At 40.2% G+C, this 18,626-nt stretch overlaps 1 protein-coding gene across 1 annotated transcript in view; it reads left to right on the forward strand.

Annotated features, from left to right (window-relative positions):
• Positions 1-16,124: 16,124 nt before the first annotated feature.
• LEKR1 (leucine, glutamate and lysine rich 1) overlaps positions 16,125-18,626 on the forward strand; it is a 166,974-nt gene continuing 164,472 nt past the window's right edge. Inside the window, exon 1 of the mRNA XM_053711788.1 lies at positions 16,125-16,376. Within this exon, the coding sequence (XP_053567763.1) occupies positions 16,125-16,376 (252 nt within the window). The remainder of the gene's footprint in view (positions 16,377-18,626) is intronic.

Genomic DNA, 18,626 nt, shown 5'->3' on the forward strand with positions numbered 1-18,626 from the left:
GCAGCCACCAATCAGCAGCTACTGGGCCTATCTAGATATGCTTTTCAGGAAAGAATATCAAGAGATTGAAGCAAATTAGATAATAGAAGTAAATTAGAAAGTTGTTTTAAATGATATTCTCTATCTGAATCATGAAATAAAAAAATTGGGTTTAATGTCCCTTTAAGGTCTGTTCCCCAGATCAAACCGTGGTTAAAAAAAAAATCACACAGCTGCAATATATCAAACACCTATTGTGAGTCTGTCGCATTAAAATAAAAATGTTGCTGAAATAGTACCAAATATTTGATTTCATAAACTATACCCGTTTTCTTTATTCAGAACCAATATATTTACTAAAACAGTTTGAAAATACAAAATAAATTATATGTATCATATAATATATATATTATTTGCTTAGTTGGAATAGAATGTACCAACACCTTGATTTACAATAAATAGTTTTTTGCAATAACAGTTTGTTAGTATTTAAAAATATGGAGTAAGAATTAATGTAATTTCAAATCAAAAAGTGCAATGTTTTGTTTATTAGCAAAAAGGGTAAAATGTTCCTGGATCATCTAATTTTTAAAGATACTGAGAAATAGATTTAAAGGGACAGTACACAGTAAATTAATTCTAGATATAATTATGTATTTTAAGCAAAGATTAACCTGAAAAAATATCTAGATATATTTTCTAAATTATATTATTTGTTTAACTATTAAAGAAATATGAGTTATTACATCTTTACTTTTATGGATGCATTTCACCTTTTACTAACCTTAAAGCATGTGACCTAAATTATTTATTTTCCCTTGTTGAGAATTTGGTGACTGTGGGACAAATATGCTCATCTGAAAATGAGAAATATATTGCACATAAAGGGCAAGATTACATGCGCGGCGCAAGCTTCAGCGTAACTGCTAAAACCCACACTGCCTGTAATTTCACCTCGCACATCGGGGTATCACATATACGGCGCTGGCAGTTCATAAACTGCCGTAAGTCAGATAAAGTAGCGATATCCAGAAATGTGCGTAAATACAATCTTCTGGAGTAGCCAGTGACTTACGGCACTTTAGAAACTGCCGGCGCCTAAGAAAATAAAAAAATATATTAGATCTCCCGTAAAAGTCTAACCCACCTCCCAAAAATAAACCTGACACTTCAAAACCCCTATATATGCAATCCCCCCACATCGCAACTAAAAATAAAAGTATTAACCCCTAAACAGGCAAACCCCCACAACACACTATGCCTAATTAAACTATTAACATCTAATCCGCCATTTACCCAAATCACGAACTACCTAGTAAAAGTATTAACCCCTAAATCCGCCAACCCCAACATCGCAAACTACCTAATAAATGTATTAACCTCTAATCCGCCATTAACCCACATCGCAGAGTACCTATTAAAACTATTAACCCCTAATCCGCCATTACCCCACATCGCAACACACTAAACTGCTAAACCCACACAAGTACCCTAATTAACCTATGAACCCCTAATCCGTCAACCCCCACAACGTAAATAACTAATTTAATTACTAAGCCCCCTAACCTAACACCCACTAAATTAACCCCAAATTACATAAAATAATAAAATAATAAATTATAATTAAAATAATAAAATACTAAATTATAATTAAAATAAAAATTCCTAACAGTACTTAGAAAATTAAACCTAAGATTAAAATAAATTCATCTAAAATTACCAAAAATAAGTCTAACATTACAGAAAATAATAAACAAAATTATCCAAAATAAAAAAATTAAACCTAATCCCTATGAAAATAAAAAAGGCCCCCAAAATAAAAACACCCCCTAATCTAATGCTAAACTACCAATAGCCCTTAAAAGGGCTTTTTAAAGGGCATTGCCCTAAGTTAAACAGCTCTTTTGCATTTAAAAAAAATTCTAAGTCACCCCCTAACAGTAAAACCCACCACCCAACAAACCCCCCAAAATAAATAAACCTAACACTAAAAAACCTAAACTACCCTTTTGTATGGGCATTGCCCTTTAAAGGGCATTCAGCTCTTTTACGATTACCCATTAAAACCCTAATCTAAAAAATCAAAAACAAACAAAAAATAAAAAAAATCCTAACTCTAACCTCCAAATAGGTACTCACTGATCCTGAAGTCAGGCTGAGAAGGTCCTGTTCCAGGCGGGGAAGTCTTCTTCCAAGCAGCTGACATCTTCTTTCAAGCGGGGACCACTTCCTTCTTCATCCAGGACCAAGCTGGCTCGGAGATGAGATGATTTGAACAGCCAATAAGATTTCAGTATCTCTCATCCTATTGGCTGATTTGAAGTTTGAAGAATCAAATCAGCCAATAGGAATGCAAGGGACGCCATATTTAAACGCATACCTTGAATCCACTATTCAGTATACGGCGGCGATCGTAGGAAGAGGATCCTCCATTCTCCATGGCTCAGCAGTCGCCGGTCCTGCTCCGCGCTCATCTCCCCTCCGTACCGGCTTGGTCCTGAATGAAGAAGGAAGTGGTCCCTGCTTGGAAGAAGATGTTGGGCGCTTGGAAGAAGACTTCACCGCCTGGAACAGGACCTTCTCCGCCGGTACCTATTTGGGGGTTAGACTTAGGCTTTTTTTTTTAGATTAGGCATTTATCGGGCACTCTTAAAAGAGCTGAATGCCCTTTTAAGGGCAATGCCCATACAATGGGTAGTTTAGGATTTTATAGTGTTAGTTTTTTTTTATTTTGGTGGGTTTGTTTTGTGGTGGATTTTACTGTTATAGGGGGGACTTAGTATTTTTTAAGGTAAAAAAGCTGTTTATCTTAGGGCAATGCCCTACAAAAGGCCATTTCAAGGGCTATTGGTAGTTTAGTATTAGATTAGGGAGTGTTTTTATTTTGGGGGGGCTTTTTTTTTTTTAATAAATTTTTTATTGAGGTTATCAAGATGATACAGTGTTAATAAAATGCCATGCAATAAAAACAACTGAATAGTTAACATACAAAAAGCTGTTGAATAATACAGAGATATTACATTAGATCTGTGTGGGCATCTGCCTTGAACCTCCATTTTTATATTATTTTCTGTAGTGTGGTCCTCTATGAAAAGGAGGGGTTACTTTTGAACCCCAGAGAGCGTATGGGCACAGGTAGAGGAGATTGGCATTTGAAGAGGCCACTTTTGGGCCTAGTGGTTGGGATAGCAAGAAGGGAAAAGACAGCAGGATAAGACTGCTTTAAAGAAATGAAAGAGAGGGAGGGGAAAAGGTGAGAAGAGGGAAAAAAAGGGGTTGGGGGGGGGGGAGATGGGCTCTTGTTAGAGGTATGAGTTGTCAAGTGCTAAGGGAGTGTCAGGGAGGTAGTAGTTTGGGGGGACACCATTAGATAGGAGAATTATAAAAGGTACCTCATAGGGTTATTAGATAAAGGAGTTTTGGTGTGCTTGGCATTCATAGAGACTTTAAAAGCTATGTCTAGGGGACTTAAGTAGCTCAGCAAAGAGAAGAAAGAGCTTCCTATATGCATCTAAGTAAGTAATGCCTTAGTTTTCACAATGCTCTAACAGACACTATATCTATATAGCTCCTTTGTCGTAGGAGAGTATGTGAGACTTACTTCTAGGAAGCGCGTCTCTTTTACTTCAAGGGTAATATGAACAACAGTAATAAATATCTATGACAGAACATACAGACATAGAACCCTTTGTGAGGTAGTCTCAAACTGGGGAGCATATTAGAGAATGGATATAAGTATTTAGAGGATAGTCCATGTGACATTAGGATAGTACTTAATAAAGATAAAACTATGTAAAAACTTAGGTGCGACAATAATACTCTCATGTAATAAGCAGTAGAAATGATTCAGCTCTGCGTGTCTTAATTTTCAACAGTTCAAACCGGTGGGGGATAACGTCAAATTGACCCACGAAGTAGGCATGTCTTCTCTTCGTAGCATATGTTGATCAGGCTATGGGGATGCATATAAGGAAGGAGATGATCAATCTATCCTATCCCCAATCTGAGGGCCAAGAACACAGCGGCTGTTAAAAGTTTCTGATTAGTGGCATTTCTGTCGTAGCCCGAGTGAGGTTTCTGAGGCTGTTGTAAAAGATCTTTGAGACCCTGCGGTTCGTTAATGTGCGGGTCGTTCTCTCTGCCTTCCGTCTTCCTCTGAACTTTAGGTGAGGGTTTGCAGTAGGCGGTAGGTCTAGTGTCAGTAATAATGTCCGGTACATACCAGGGCTTGCTGAGCTGTCGTTGCCTGGTCTGTTGCGGGAGCAAGACATCGCTATGAGGACCCTCTCCCGAAGGCCTAGGTGTTGGCTGCTGTACAGTGGTGAGTTGCGTTGGCGTAAGGGGTGGTGCTGTATCTAACAGAGATCCCCGGCAAAACCTTGGCGCAGAAGAAGCGGCAGCGCTATCTGACTTAATGGGGTCCTGGGGGTCCAATATGCTGTGCTGAGTGCGTATCTCAACTTTCAGTGTCTCTGTTGTAGTAGTAGCGCTGGAGTTCTCCGGGTGTAAGGAGAGCAGTAAGTTTTCAAAGCATATGTCCATCTGCCGCTCAAAGGCTGCTAGCCGATCCGCTATCTCTGTAGGTAAAGGGTTTCTCTCCATCTTGCAGAGGTTATAAAGTCCCTGTTGTTGCTGGTTGCCTTCAGAGGCGATGCTGTAGTATGACCTGCACCCCAAGATGGCGCCTGTAATATAAGCGCTGTGCTGTCTTCTGTGAATAAATGTTGTGGAATATGGCGCTGTACCTGCCTCCTGTGACTTCTTAGTTGACTTAGGTGTTTTGCCTCATGTGCTACTCTCGTTTAGTGTGTAGTTACCTGCTCTGAGCCGGCAATTAAGTAAAAATCTATAAAATATAGCCGGAGCTCATGTAGAGTGTGACCGCTCAGATGCAGGGCTGTCTCCGCCCCCCTTGGGGGGCTTTTTTATTTTCATAAGGATTAGGTTTAATTTTTTTTATTTTTGATAATTTGGTTTATTATTTTATGTAATGTTAGACTTTTTTATTTTTTGTAATCTTAGATTAATTTTTATTTTTTTAATTTTAAGTAATTTTAGCTTTTTTAATTGTAACTTAGTATTTTTTAATTTTGGTAATGGGGTTAATTTAGGGGGTGTTAGGTTAGGGGGCTTAGTAATTTCATTAGTTATTTGCATTGTAGGGGTTTGGCGGATTAGGGGTTAATAGATTTATTAGGATTATTGCATTTGGGTTTTGCGGATTAGGGGTTAATAGTTTCTCCTACATTGGTGTCTGGTCCACGGCTTCATCCTTACTTGTGGGAATATTCTCTTCCCTAACAGGAAATGTTAGCAAAAGCTGCCCATATAGCCCCCCTCTGGCTCCGCCCCCCAGTCATTCTCTTTGCCGCTCTGAACAAGTAGCATCTCCACGGGGATGGTAAAGCGTACGTGGTGTTAGTTGTAGTTTTATTTCTTCTATCAAGAGTTTGTTATTTTAAAATAGTGCCGGTTTGTACTATTTACTCTACAACAGAAAGTGATGAAGAGTTCTGTTAAAAGAGGAGTATGATTTTAGCAACAGTAACTAAAATCCATTGCTGTTCCCACGCAGGACTGTTGAGCCCAGAGAACTTCAGTTGGGGGGAACAGTTTGCAGACTTTTCTGCTCCAGGTATGACTAGTCTCTTTTCTAACAAGACATAGTAATGCTAGAAGACTGTCATTTCCCTTTTGGGATCGGTAAGCCATTTTCTTAGACTCATAACAGAATGAAGGCTTATAAATGGGCTATATACTGGTTGACACTTTTGTGGGCTAAATCGATTGATTGATATAATATTTATATGATTTTTGGAGTGTTTTGAGACTTGGAAACACTTTTGGGAACGTTTTATTACGCCTGGCAGTGTGTTAGACACCTAATCTAGTCAGGAAGGCCCCTTCACTCTGGTATGCAGAGGGAGGAAGCCTCATTTTCACGCCTTAATTGCGCAGTTACTTCTGGAAGCAGTGCATGCAGCTTCATGTGAGAGGGTCCTGTGGCCACAAAAACGATTCTAAGAGGCTTATTTCTGTGGTGAATAACTCCCAAGGAAGGTAAAGCCGCAGCAAAAGGCTGTGGCAGGGACTGTAGTGGGTTTAAACTACTAAATTGAACAATTAGCTCTGGTTTGCTCATTTAAGGGGTTAAAGACTTGAAATTTGGTGTGCAATACTTTCAAAGCATTAAGACACTAGGGTGCAAATTTCGTAAAGATCGGATAATTCCTTCATAGTTTTTCAAACATTCAGAAATAAAGTGTACTCTGTTTATTATTTAAAGAGACAGTAACGTTTTTGTTTAAAAATGTTTTTTTTGCATTAATAGCCTGACTAAGTCAGTCTAACATGTCTGTACCTTCAGATAGATTATGTTCTGTGTGTATGGAGGCCAAGGTGATTCCCCCTTTAAATGTATGTGAAAATTGTGCCATGGCGTCCAAACAAAGTAAGGACAGTAATGTCACATTTAATAAGGTTGCCCAAGATGATTCTTCAAATGAAGGTAGTGGGGATAGTTCTGAATGTTTGGTAGGGTTAGACTGTCTAGCTGGTGGGGAATTAGCACACCTGAAGTAAACTTTATCCCAAAGTTTAAAGAGTTATAGTTAGTTGTAGTAGGTGGCGCAAACCAAGTTGCTATTCCCAATGGGTCTTACTGAAAATATGTGTGATAATATGTGGGCTCAATATATGTTAATGTTTTGATGAGTACTATTTTATATTCTCTTTCGGAAAAAAATTGGATGTCGAAACTTGTTTAAGAAATAAATATGATCCTTTATTTGATTATGGTAAATTTACCCAATACTAGTGATGCTAAAAGTACAATTAAACAAAAATTATTACAAATTCCTTCAGAGTTTAAAAAATGACACCGGTGTCTCTATGTATAAGAATGTACGTAATTTTCTAAAAAATATAAAAAATTAAATTAAAATAATATCATTGAAATCTTGCAATTTATACAGTTATAGGTTTATCACAAGTTGTAATTTCTAACAAAATGTTTGTAAATACAATATTATAGTGGATAAGACAATAGTTGCTGTATAGTTCATATAGGATACTTTGTTTCAAGTTCAGCTGTGCAATTGAGATCTTATCTTAGGTAACTATATATCAAATGTAGAGGTATGTTAGTGCGATTTTTATCACACTGTGATATAAGTATACAAATTAGTACCTTGAAGTGTATCCGTTTGATATCACTTTTGTGAGATGATTGCGGTTAAATACAGGGAGTGCAGAATTATTAGGCAAGTTGTATTTTTGAGGATTAATTTTATTATTGAACAACAACCATGTTCTCAATGAACCCAAAAAACTCATTAATATCAAAGCTGAATAGTTTTGGAAGTAGTTTTTAGTTTGTTTTTAGTTATAGCTATTTTAGGGGGATATCTGTGTGTGCAGGTGACTATTACTGTGCATAATTATTAGGCAACTTAACAAAAAACAAATATATACCCATTTCAATTATTTATTTTTACCAGTGAAACCAATATAACATCTCAACATTCACAAATATACATTTCTGACATTCAAAAACAAATCAGTGACCAATATAGCCACCTTTCTTTGCAAGGACACTCAAAAGTCTGCCATCCATGGATTCTGTCAGTGTTTTGATCTGTTCACCATCAACATTGCGTGCAGCAGCAACCACAGCCTCCCAGACACTGTTCAGAGAGGTGTACTGTTTTCCCTCCTTGTAAATCTCACATTTGATGATGGACCACAGGTTCTCAATGGGGTTCAGATCAGGTGAACAAGGAGGCCATGTCATTAGATTTTTTTCTTTTATACCCTTTCTTGCCAGCCACGCTGTGGAGTACTTGGACGCGTGTGATGGAGCATTGTCCTGCATGAAAATCATGTTTTTCTTGAAGGATGCAGACTTCTTCCTGTACCACTGCTTGAAGAAGGTGTCTTCCAGAAACTGGCAGTAGGACTGGGAGTTGAGCTTGACTCCATCCTCAACCCGAAAAGGCCCCACAAGCTCATCTTTGATGATACCAGCCCAAACCAGTACTCCACCTCCACCTTGCTGGCGTCTGAGTCGGACTGGAGCTCTCTGCCCTTTACCAATCCAGCCATGGGCCCATCCATCTGGCCCATCAAGACTCACTCTCATTTCATCAGTCCATAAAACCTTAGAAAAATCAGTCTTGAGATATTTCTTGGTCCAGTCTTGACGTTTCAGCTTGTGTGTCTTGTTCAGTGGTGGTCGTCTTTCAGCCTTTCTTACCTTGGCCATGTCTCTGAGTATTGCACACCTTGTGCTTTTGGGCACTCCAGTGATGTTGCAGCTCTGAAATATGGCCAATCTGGTGGCAAGTGGCATCTTGGCAGCTGCACGCTTGACTTTTCTCAGTTCATGGGCAGTTATTTTGCGCCTTGGTTTTTCCACACGCTTCTTGCGACCCTGTTGACTATTTTGAATGAAACGCTTGATTGTTCGATGATCACGCTTCAGAAGCTTTGCAATTTTAAGAGTGCTGCATCCCTCTGCAAGATATCTCACTATTTTTTTACTTTTCTGAGCCCGTCAAGTCCTTCTTTTGACCCATTTTGCCAAAGGAAAGGAAGTTGCCTAATAATTATGCACACCTGATATAGGGTGTTGATGTCATTAGACCACACCCCTTCTCATTACAGAGATGCACATCACCTAATATGCTTAATTGGTAGTAGGCTTTCGAGCCTATACAGCTTGGAGTAAGACAACATGCATAAATAGGATGATGTGGTCAAAATACTCATTTGCCTAATAATTCTGCACTCCCTGTAAACGCCACTATGCCAATGATTTGCTTAGGTTTCTAGATCAAGCTGGTGGCAGTTCTATATGAGCTGCTGGCGGTTAAATAAATGGCGCTTTGGTTTCCTCTTGTTAGGTGGGCTTATCTGTTTGCTGCGAGAAAATTCACTTTTATATGAATGCTTGTGTGGTTGCCGTGGCCGCTCTGTTATCTTGTCCTTTGTCGGTCAGTGACCGATCGTGCTCTTAAGGGTTTCTTGGTGGGATCTTCGTTGCGGTTAGGTGCTAACCGTTTGCTGATGTTTTTTAAGTATCTCCGGTTTTTCTTTTCTGTGGCTTGTCTGTCGGTCAATGACCGATCACTATGGTATGGTTGTTGGATAACCTCCTGATGTGGAATATTTGCGTGCCTCTCCGGTCCGTTGTTCCCAGGTTTCTTAGATGTCGGTCAGTGACCGATCTGGGTACTGAAATGTGGTTGTAGGATAAGTAGAAAAAGGAATTCTAGTTATCAATGTGATCTTTGCGGTTAAATATATGCCGCTAGGTGGGAACTTGAATATTTCAACAGGGTATAGCTGGTATTCTCTTTGTCTTCTCAGATCCTGTGCAGGTGTGCTCTGGTATCAACGCGTTTCGGCTGGACAGCCTTTTTCAAGATACCAGATGTGGGGATTCAAGGCTATTTAAAGCCTCTTTGGAGATCGCTGGATTATCTGGAGCTGCGGTTTCTATCGCACCTAACCCTACCTATCTATCTATCTATCTATCTATCTATCTATCTAACCCTTAAGAGCACGATCGGTCACAGACCGACAAAGGACAAGATAACAGAGCGGCCACGGCAACCACACAAGCATTCATATAAAAGTGAATTTTCTCGCAGCAAACAGATAAGCCCACCTAACAAGAGGAAACCAAAGCACCATTTATTTAACCGCCAGCAGCTCATATAGAACTGCCACCAGCTTGATCTAGAAACCTAAGCAAATCATTGGCATAGCGGCGTTTATTTAACCGCAATCATCTCACAAAAGTGATATCAAACGGATACACTTCAAGGTACTAATTTGTATACTTATATCACAGTGTGATAAAAATCGCACCAACATACCTCTACATTTGATATATAGTTACCTAAGATAAGATCTCAATTGCACAGCTGAACTTGAAACAAAGTATCCTATAAGAACTATACAGCAACTATTGTCTTATCCACTATAATATTGTATTTACAAACATTTTGTTAGAAATTACAACTTGTGATAAACCTATAACTGTATAAATTGCAAGATTTCAATGATATTATTTTAATTTAATTTTTTATATTTTTTAGAAAATTACGTACATTCTTATACATAGAGACACCGGTGTCATTTTTTAAACTCTGAAGGAATTTGTAATAATTTTTGTTTAATTGTACTTTTAGCATCACTAGTATTGGGTAAATTTACCATAATCAAATAAAGGATCATATTTATTTCTTAAACAAGTTTCGACATCCAATTTTTTTCCGAAAGAGAATATAAAATAGTACTCATCAAAACATTAACATATATTGAGCCCACATATTATCACACATATTTTCAGTGGGGATAGTTCATCATCCTCTCCTTCTGTGTCAACACCAGTTATGCCCGCGCAGGCGACACCTAGTACATCTAGCGCGCCAATGCTTGTTACTATGCAACAATTAACTGCAGTAATGGATAATTCTATAGCAAATCTTTTATACAAGCTGCCAACACTTCCCAGAAAGCGTGATTGCTCAGTTTTGAATACAGAGGATGAGCAAGTGGGCGCCGATGATAGTTTATCTGTAATACCCTCACACCAGTCTGAATTGGCAGTGAGGGAGAAATTTCTGATTCAGGAAAAGTTTCTCAGCAGGCAGAACCTGATATCGTGACGTTTAAATTTAAGTTAGAACATCTCCGCGCCCTGCTTAAGGAGGTGCTAACTACTCTTGACGATTGCGACTCTTTGGTAATTCCAGAGAAATTGTGCAAAATGGACAAATTCCTTGAGGTCCCTGTGCACGCTGATGCCTTTCCGATACCCAAGGGGGTGGCGGACATAGTGAACAAGGAGTGGGAGAAGCCAGGTATACCTTTTGTCCCACCTCCTATATTTAAGAAAATGTTCCCCATTGTCGACCCCAGAAGGGACGCATGGCAAACAGTCCCTAAGGTTGAAGGAACAGTTTCTACGTTGGCCAAGCGCACGACTATTCCCATTGAGGACAGTTGTGCTTTCAAAGATCCTATGGATAAAAAATTGGAAGGATTGCTTAAAAAGATATTTGTTTAGCAAGGTTTCCTTCTTCAGCCAATTTCGTGCATTATTCCTGTCACCACGGCGGCGTCTTTTTGGTTCGAGGAACTAGAAAATTCGCTTAATAAGGAGACTCCATATGAGGAAGTCATGGACAGAATTCACGCACTAAAGTTGGCTAATTCCTTTATTTTAGATGCCGCTTTGCAATTGGCGAAATTAGCGGCGAAAAATTCAGGTTTTGCAATTGTGGCGCGCAGAGCGCTTTGGCAAAAATCATGGTCGGCGGATGTGTCATCCAATACAAAATTGCTTAATATCCCTTTCAAAGGTAAGACCCTTTTTGGGCCAGAATTGAAGGAGATTATTTCAGACATCACTGGGGGAAAGGGCCATGCCCTCCCACAGGATAGGCCTTTCAAGGCTAAGAACAAATCTAATTTTCGTTCCTTTCGCAACTTCAGGAACGGACCGTCTCCTAACTCTGCAGCCTCTAGACAAGAGGGTAACGCTTCCCAGGCTTAGCCAGCATGGAAACCAATGCAAGGCTGGAACAAGGGTAAACAGGCCAAGAAGCCTGCTGCTGCTACCAAGACAGCATGAAGGGGTAGCCCCCGATCCGGGACCGGATCTAGTAGGGGGCAGACTTTCTCTCTTTGCTCAGGCTTGGGCAAGAGATGTTCAGGATCCCTGGGCACTAGAAATACTATCTCAGGGTTATCTTCTAGAATTCAAGGAACTTCCTCCAAGGGGAAGGTTCCACATGTCTCGCTTATCTTCAGACCAGATAAAGAGACAGGCATTCTTACATTGCGTAGGAAATCTATTAAAGATGGGAGTGATACACCCAGTTCCAACAGTGGAACAAGGTCAGGGGTTTTACTCAAACCTGTTTGTAGTTCCCAAAAAAGAGGGAACTTTCAGACCAATTCTGGATTTAAAAATTCTAAACAAATTCCTCAGAGTTCCATCGTTCAAAATGGAAACCATTCGAACGATTGTACCAACAATCCAGGAGGGTCAGTACATGACTACCGTGGATTTAAAGGATGCGTACCTACATATCCCTATCCACAAAGATCATCATCAGTTCCTAAGGTTCGCCTTTCTGGACAAACATTACCAGTTCGTGGCTCTTCCATTTGGTTTAGCCACTGCTCCCAGAATTTTCACAAAGGTGCTAGGGTCCCTTTTAGCGGTTCTAAGACCGAGGGGCATTGCAGTGGCACCTTACCTAGACGACATCCTAATCCAAGCGTCGTCCCTTTCCAGATCAAGGGCTCATACAGACATTGTATTAGCTTTTCTCAGGTCTCACGGGTGGAAGGTGAACATGGAAAAGAGTTCCCTGTCCCCGTCTACAAGAGTTCCCTTTCTGGGAACAATAATAGATTCTGTAGAAATTAAGATTTTTCTGACAGAGGTCAGAAAATTAAAGCTTCTAAATGATTGTCAAGTTCTTCAATCTATTCCTCAGCCTTCCATAGCTCAGTGCATGGAAGTAATAGGTCTAATGGTTGCAGCAATGGACGTGGTTCCTTTTGCTCGAATTCATCTAAGACCATTGCAACTGTGCATGCTCAAACAGTGGAATGGGGATTATGCAGACTTGTCTCCCCAGATTCAAGTAGACCAGTTTACCAGAGACTCACTCCGTTGGTGGTTGACTCAGGATCACCTGTCTCAGGGAATGAGTTTCCGCAGACGAGAGTGGGTCATTGTCACGACCGACGCCAGTCTATTAGGCTGGGGCGCGGTCTGGGACTCCCTGAAAGCTCAGGGTCTATGGTCTCGGGAAGAGTCTCTTCTCCTGATAAACATTCTGGAACTGAGAGCGATATTCAATGCGCTCCGGGCTTGGTCTCAACTAGCGAAGGCCGGATTCATAAGATTTCAGTCGGACAACATGACGACTGTAGCTTACATCATTCATCAGGGAGGAACAAAGAGTTCCTTGGCGATTAGAGAGGTATCCAAGATCATCAAATGGGCGGAGGATCACTCCTGCCATCTATCTGCAATTCACATCCCAGGAGTAGACAACTGGGAGGCGGATTATTTGAGTCGTCAGACTTTCCATCCGGGGGAGTGGGAACTCCACCCGGAGGTCTTTGCCCAGTTAACTCAATTATGGGGCATTCCAGACATGGATCTGATGGCGTCTCGTCAGAACTTCAAGGTTCCTCGCTACGGGTCCAGATCCAGGGATCCCAAGGCGACACTGGTGGATGCATTAGTGGCGCCTTGGTCGTTCAACCTAGCTTATGTGTTTCCACCGTTTCCTCTCCTTCCCAGGCTCGTAGCCAGGATCAAACAGGAGAAGGCCTCGGTGATTCTGATAGCTCCTGCGTGGCCACGCAGGACTTGGTATGCAGACCTGATGAATATGTCATCGGCTCCACCATGGAAGCTACCTTTGAGACAGGATCTTCTAGTACAAGGTCCATTTGAACATCCAAATCTAGTCTCTCTGCAGCTGACTGCTTGGAAATTGAACGCTTGATTTTATCTAAGCGTGGGTTTTCAGATTCAGTTATAGATACTCTGGTCCAAGCCAGAAAACCTGTGACTAGGAAAATTTACCATAAAATATGGAAAAAATGTATCTGTTGGTGTGAATCCAAGGGATTCTCTTGGAGTAAAATTAAAATTCCTAAGATTCTTTCCTTTCTCCAAGAGGGTTTGGATAAAGGGTTGTCAGCGAACTCTCTAAAAGGACAAATGTCTGCTTTGTCTGTTTTGTTACACAAACGCCTGGCAGCTGTGCCAGATGTACAAGCTTTTGTACAGGCCTTAGTCAGAATCAAGCCTGTTTACAGACCCATGACTCCTCCATGGAGTCTAAATTTAGTACTTTTAGTTCTTCAAGGGGTTCCGTTTGAACCTCTACATTCCATAGATATTAAGTTACTATCTTGGAAAGTTCTGTTTTTGGTTGCAATTTCTTCTGCTAGAAGAGTTTCTGAATTGTCTGCTTTGCAGTGTGATCCACCCTATCTGGTATTCCATGCAGATAAGGTTGTTTTGCGTACCAAACCTGGTTTTCTTCCAAAAGTGGTTTCCAACAGGAATATTAACCAGGAAATAGTTGTTCCTTCTCTGTGTCCGAATCCAGTTTCGAAGGAACGTTTGTTACACAATTTAGATGTGGTCCGTGCTTTAAAATTCTATTTAGATGCAACAAAGGATTTCAGACAGACTTCATCGTTATTTGTCGTTTATTCTGGTAAGAGGAGAGGACAGAAAGCTGCTGCTACCTCTTTCTTTTTGGCTGAAGAGCATCATCCGATTGGCTTATGAGACTGCCGGACGGCAGCCTCCTGAACGAATTACAGCTCACTCTACTAGAGCTGTGGCTTCCACATGGGCCTTCAAGAACGAGGCTTCTGTTGATCAGATATGTAGGGCAGCGACTTGGTCTTCTCTGCACACTTTTGCCAAATTTTACAAATTCGATACTTATGCTTCTTCGGAGGCTATTTTTGGGAGAAAGGTTTTGCAAGCCGTGGTGCCTTCCGTTTAGGTAACCTGACTTGTTCCCTCCCTTCATCCGTGTCCTAAAGCTTTGGTATTGGTTCCCACAAGTAAGGATGAAGCCGTGGACCGGACACACCAATGTAGGAGAAAACAGAATTTATGCTTACCTGATAAATTTCTTTCTCCTACGGTGTGTCCGGTCCACGGCCCGCCCTGGCTTTTAGTCAGGTTTCAAATTTTTCTTTCTATACACTACAGTCACCACGGCACCCTATGGTTTCTCCTTTTTCTCCTAACCGTCGGTCGAATGACTGGGGGGCGGAGCCAGAGGGGGGGGGCTATATGGGCAGCTTTTCCCTATCATTCCGGCTTGACGCTGGGATAACAAGACTACTGGCCGAGTTCGGTCTGATAGAGGAGTATCCCACGAGCATTACAGTAAGTTCTTGCGCTGAATATGTGATACCGATTTGTGGCGCAGTTCTATGTTAGCTAATGGGAGTAAACATTTGCGGGTGTCGGGTGAAATATACACAAATGCTGTATATGTGATAAGAAAACCGTGTGAAAAACGGCGTCGCCGGCTTTTGCAGGCGACGCTGCATATGTAATCTTGCCCAATGTTTCTGGACTATATTACAATGTTACAAATTGTAATGAAAAACTAAAGATCTTAGTGCAGTTGTCCTTTTCTAAATAACACATGGAGGTATTTTTTTTTCTCATTTTAGGACTCTGTGTGCTTCTATTAAAATGGCATTAAAGGTATAGTGAAAAATAGTTTAGGGGCATATTATTTTGTTGGGACAAAAAATAGTTTAGGAGCCGATTATTTTGTTTAAAGAGCCTTTTTAAATTTTAATATATTAAATAAAATCACATTTGTGTTTTATTCTATTGTAATATACCTTTAAATCCTCATCTGCCTGAAATCCGTTTTCAAGCGAGTCGTATAGCCCATAACAAGCCTGCCATCCGCTCTTTCTCCTGCCCCTTTAGTGCACTCACAATTTAAAGTGAAGGCCCATTTTGATGAATTAGTGCCTGTTTTTTAATAATCCTATTAAAAACAAGGGCACTTTAATTCATCAAAATTGACATTTCACTGTTTTCTTCAAAAACTAACCTTTTAATCCTGACAGCCGCTCCAGCACTTCCTCTGCCCGTCACAAGCCGTCTTCTCGGGTCCAAAATGACGAATCCGGCTTCCTCCAATTACAGCGTTGCATCATGCCAGGATTCCCCCGGGGGGTGCTGTGATTGGAGGAAGCCTGATTCATCATTTCTGACGTCTGCAGAGGCTTCCAACAGCCGGGGGATTGCTGGAGCTGCTGCAAGGATTAAAAGGTACGTTTTTGAAGTAAACAGTGAAATGTCAATTTTGATGAATTAAAGTGCCCTTGTTTTTAATAGGTTTATTAAAAACCGGGCACTAATTCATCAAAATAGACCTTCACTTTAAGGAGGAAATTACTCCTTTCTCATTGTAAATATTGAAAATAATACTGTACCTTTTTGAGAAGAACGCATGAATCAAGCCTCATACAAGGTTATCCTGGAAGAACACTTGCTTCCTTCTGCTCTGACAATGCTCCAAACTCTGAGGATTGGTTTTTCCAGCAGGACAATGCTTCATGCCAAACAGCCAGGTCTATCACCACCAGATCAAGATCCTGTCATGGCCAGCCCAATCTCCAGACCTGAACCCATTGAAAGCCTCTGGAATATGATGAAGAGGAAGATGAATGGTCACAAGCCAACAAACAAAGCTGAGCTGCTTGAGTCAGCGCTACAGAATTTTGCGGCTCTATATAAACAAAGAGTCACCCAACAGCAATATGAAAGACTGGTGCAGAGCAAGCCAAGACGCATGAAAGCTGTGATTAAAAATCAGGGTTATTCCACCAAATATTAATTTCTGAACTCTTGTTAAGTTAAAACAATTGTATTGTGTTATTTAAAAATGAATATGGACTTGTTAGGTGGCCAGCAACAAAGTTGCAGGACATCCTATTGTTATTGTTCGGATTATTAGGTGGCCATGCAACGAAGTTGCAGGACAACCAATTGTTATTGTCAGGATTATTATTATTTCTCCTACATTGGTGTGTCCGGTCCACGGCTTCATCCTTACTTGTGGGATATTCTCATTCCCTACAGGAAATGGCAAAGAGAGCACACAGCAAAGCTGTCCATATAGCCCCCCCTCCTGCTCCGCCCCCCAGTCATTCTCTTTGCCGCTCTGAACAAGTAGCATCTCCACGGGGATGGTAAAGAGTATGTGGTGTTGGTCAGACATTGTTTTAGCCTTTCTCAGATCTCACGGGTGGAAGGTGAACATAGAAAAGAGTTCCCTGTCCCCGTCCACAAGGGTTCCCTTTCTGGGAACAATAATAGACTCTGTGGAAATGAAGATTTTTCTGACAGAGGTCAGGAAGTTAAAGCTTCTAAACGCTTGTCGAGTTCTTCAATCTATTACTCAGCCCTCCATAGCTCAGTGCATGGAGGTAATGGGACTAATGGTTGCGGCAATGGACGTGGTTTCTTTTGCTCAAATTCATTTAAGACCATTGCAACTGTGCATGCTCAAACAGTGGAATGGGGATTATGCAGACTTGTCTCCCCAGATTCAAGTGGACCAGATAACCAGAGACTCACTCCTCTGGTGGTTGGCTCAGGATCACCTGTCTCAGGGAATGAGTTTCCGCAGACCAGAGTGGATCATTGTCACGACCGACGCCAGTCTCGGGAAGAGTCTCTTCTCCCGATAAACATTTTGGAACTGAGATCGATATTCAATGCGCTCCGGGCTTGGCCTCAACTAGCGAAGGACAGGTTCATAAGATTTCAGTCGGACAACATGACAACTGTAGCGTACATCAATCATCAGGGAGGAACAAAGAGTTCCCTGGCGATGAGAGAGGTATCCAAGATCATCAAATGGGCGGAGGACCACTCCTGCCATCTATCTGCAATTCACATCCCAGGAGTGGACAACTGGGAGGCGGATTATTTGAGTCGTCAGACTTTCCATCCAGGGGAGTGGGCTGTCTGTCTTGTTGCATCTTAAAAGTACACTCTTAATAATAATAATTTTTAAATGAACTCTTTAAAAGTAAACTATTAAAAGAGCTCTTAAAAGTAATTTTCTTAATAAACTCTTAATAGAGTGATAATTTTAGAGTACAAATATAATATTTAGTCTTAAAGGTTATTTAATATGAGGAATTTTAGATCCTTAATCTGACTTGTAAAGTGCGAATATATATATATGTATATTTATGCAATATTTTCTGATTTTATCCCAGAGTGACAATATAGCATACGTCCATAAAATATATCTGTTTATTTACACAGCTTTTATGGCTCATTTGAGGAATTAACAACTAAACTCTAACTAATCCAGATATATACACGTTATGTCTTCTTGACCATGCAAGGCATAAATTATATGAAATCTGGCTTATTATTTAGCTAAAAAGGGGCTTATAATGTACAAATTATAGCTATGGGATTAAATATTTCTATATTATATTAATAGATAGAACTGACTAAGTTCTAGTTTAAAATATTGCATAAATACACATATAGATGAGGAACTGATAAATAACCCAATTTAATAAGACTCTTAAGATTACTGTTGGTTTCAAAATACACAATTATTTATTAGGTCAGCTATAAAACATAAAATGACACAATATTCAATGCATAGGGATGTATCAAAACTCCAAGTGTACCTCTGTTTTTCCAAGAAATGAGGAAAAACAGGTTTACATGGTAGATCATAACAATACTGTTTTTCTTTAAAACCATTAATTGTATCCATGATTTCCACCCATCTGTTGCTCTGTAAATCATTTGTTAATATGTCAAGTTCCAAAACCTTAACTACAATATCTGTTTTAGTTCTTAATGCATTCCCCAAACATATTTTGAAGAGATCCATGTTCTCATTTTTAAGAAAATCACTGCAGATATCATTGTGTAACTGTGGCATTTTTACAGTATAATTTGGTAATTTAGATACACATGTATCACACTCTTTTTGAGCTGTGCAATTTTGGCCTGAATTTGCTATAAAACTTGAATTGGGCATTGTAGTAATTAAAATTGGTATGGAGTGGTTGTT

Source organism: Bombina bombina, chromosome 4, assembly GCF_027579735.1.
Source record: "Bombina bombina isolate aBomBom1 chromosome 4, aBomBom1.pri, whole genome shotgun sequence".
Lineage (NCBI taxonomy): Eukaryota > Metazoa > Chordata > Amphibia > Anura > Bombinatoridae > Bombina > Bombina bombina.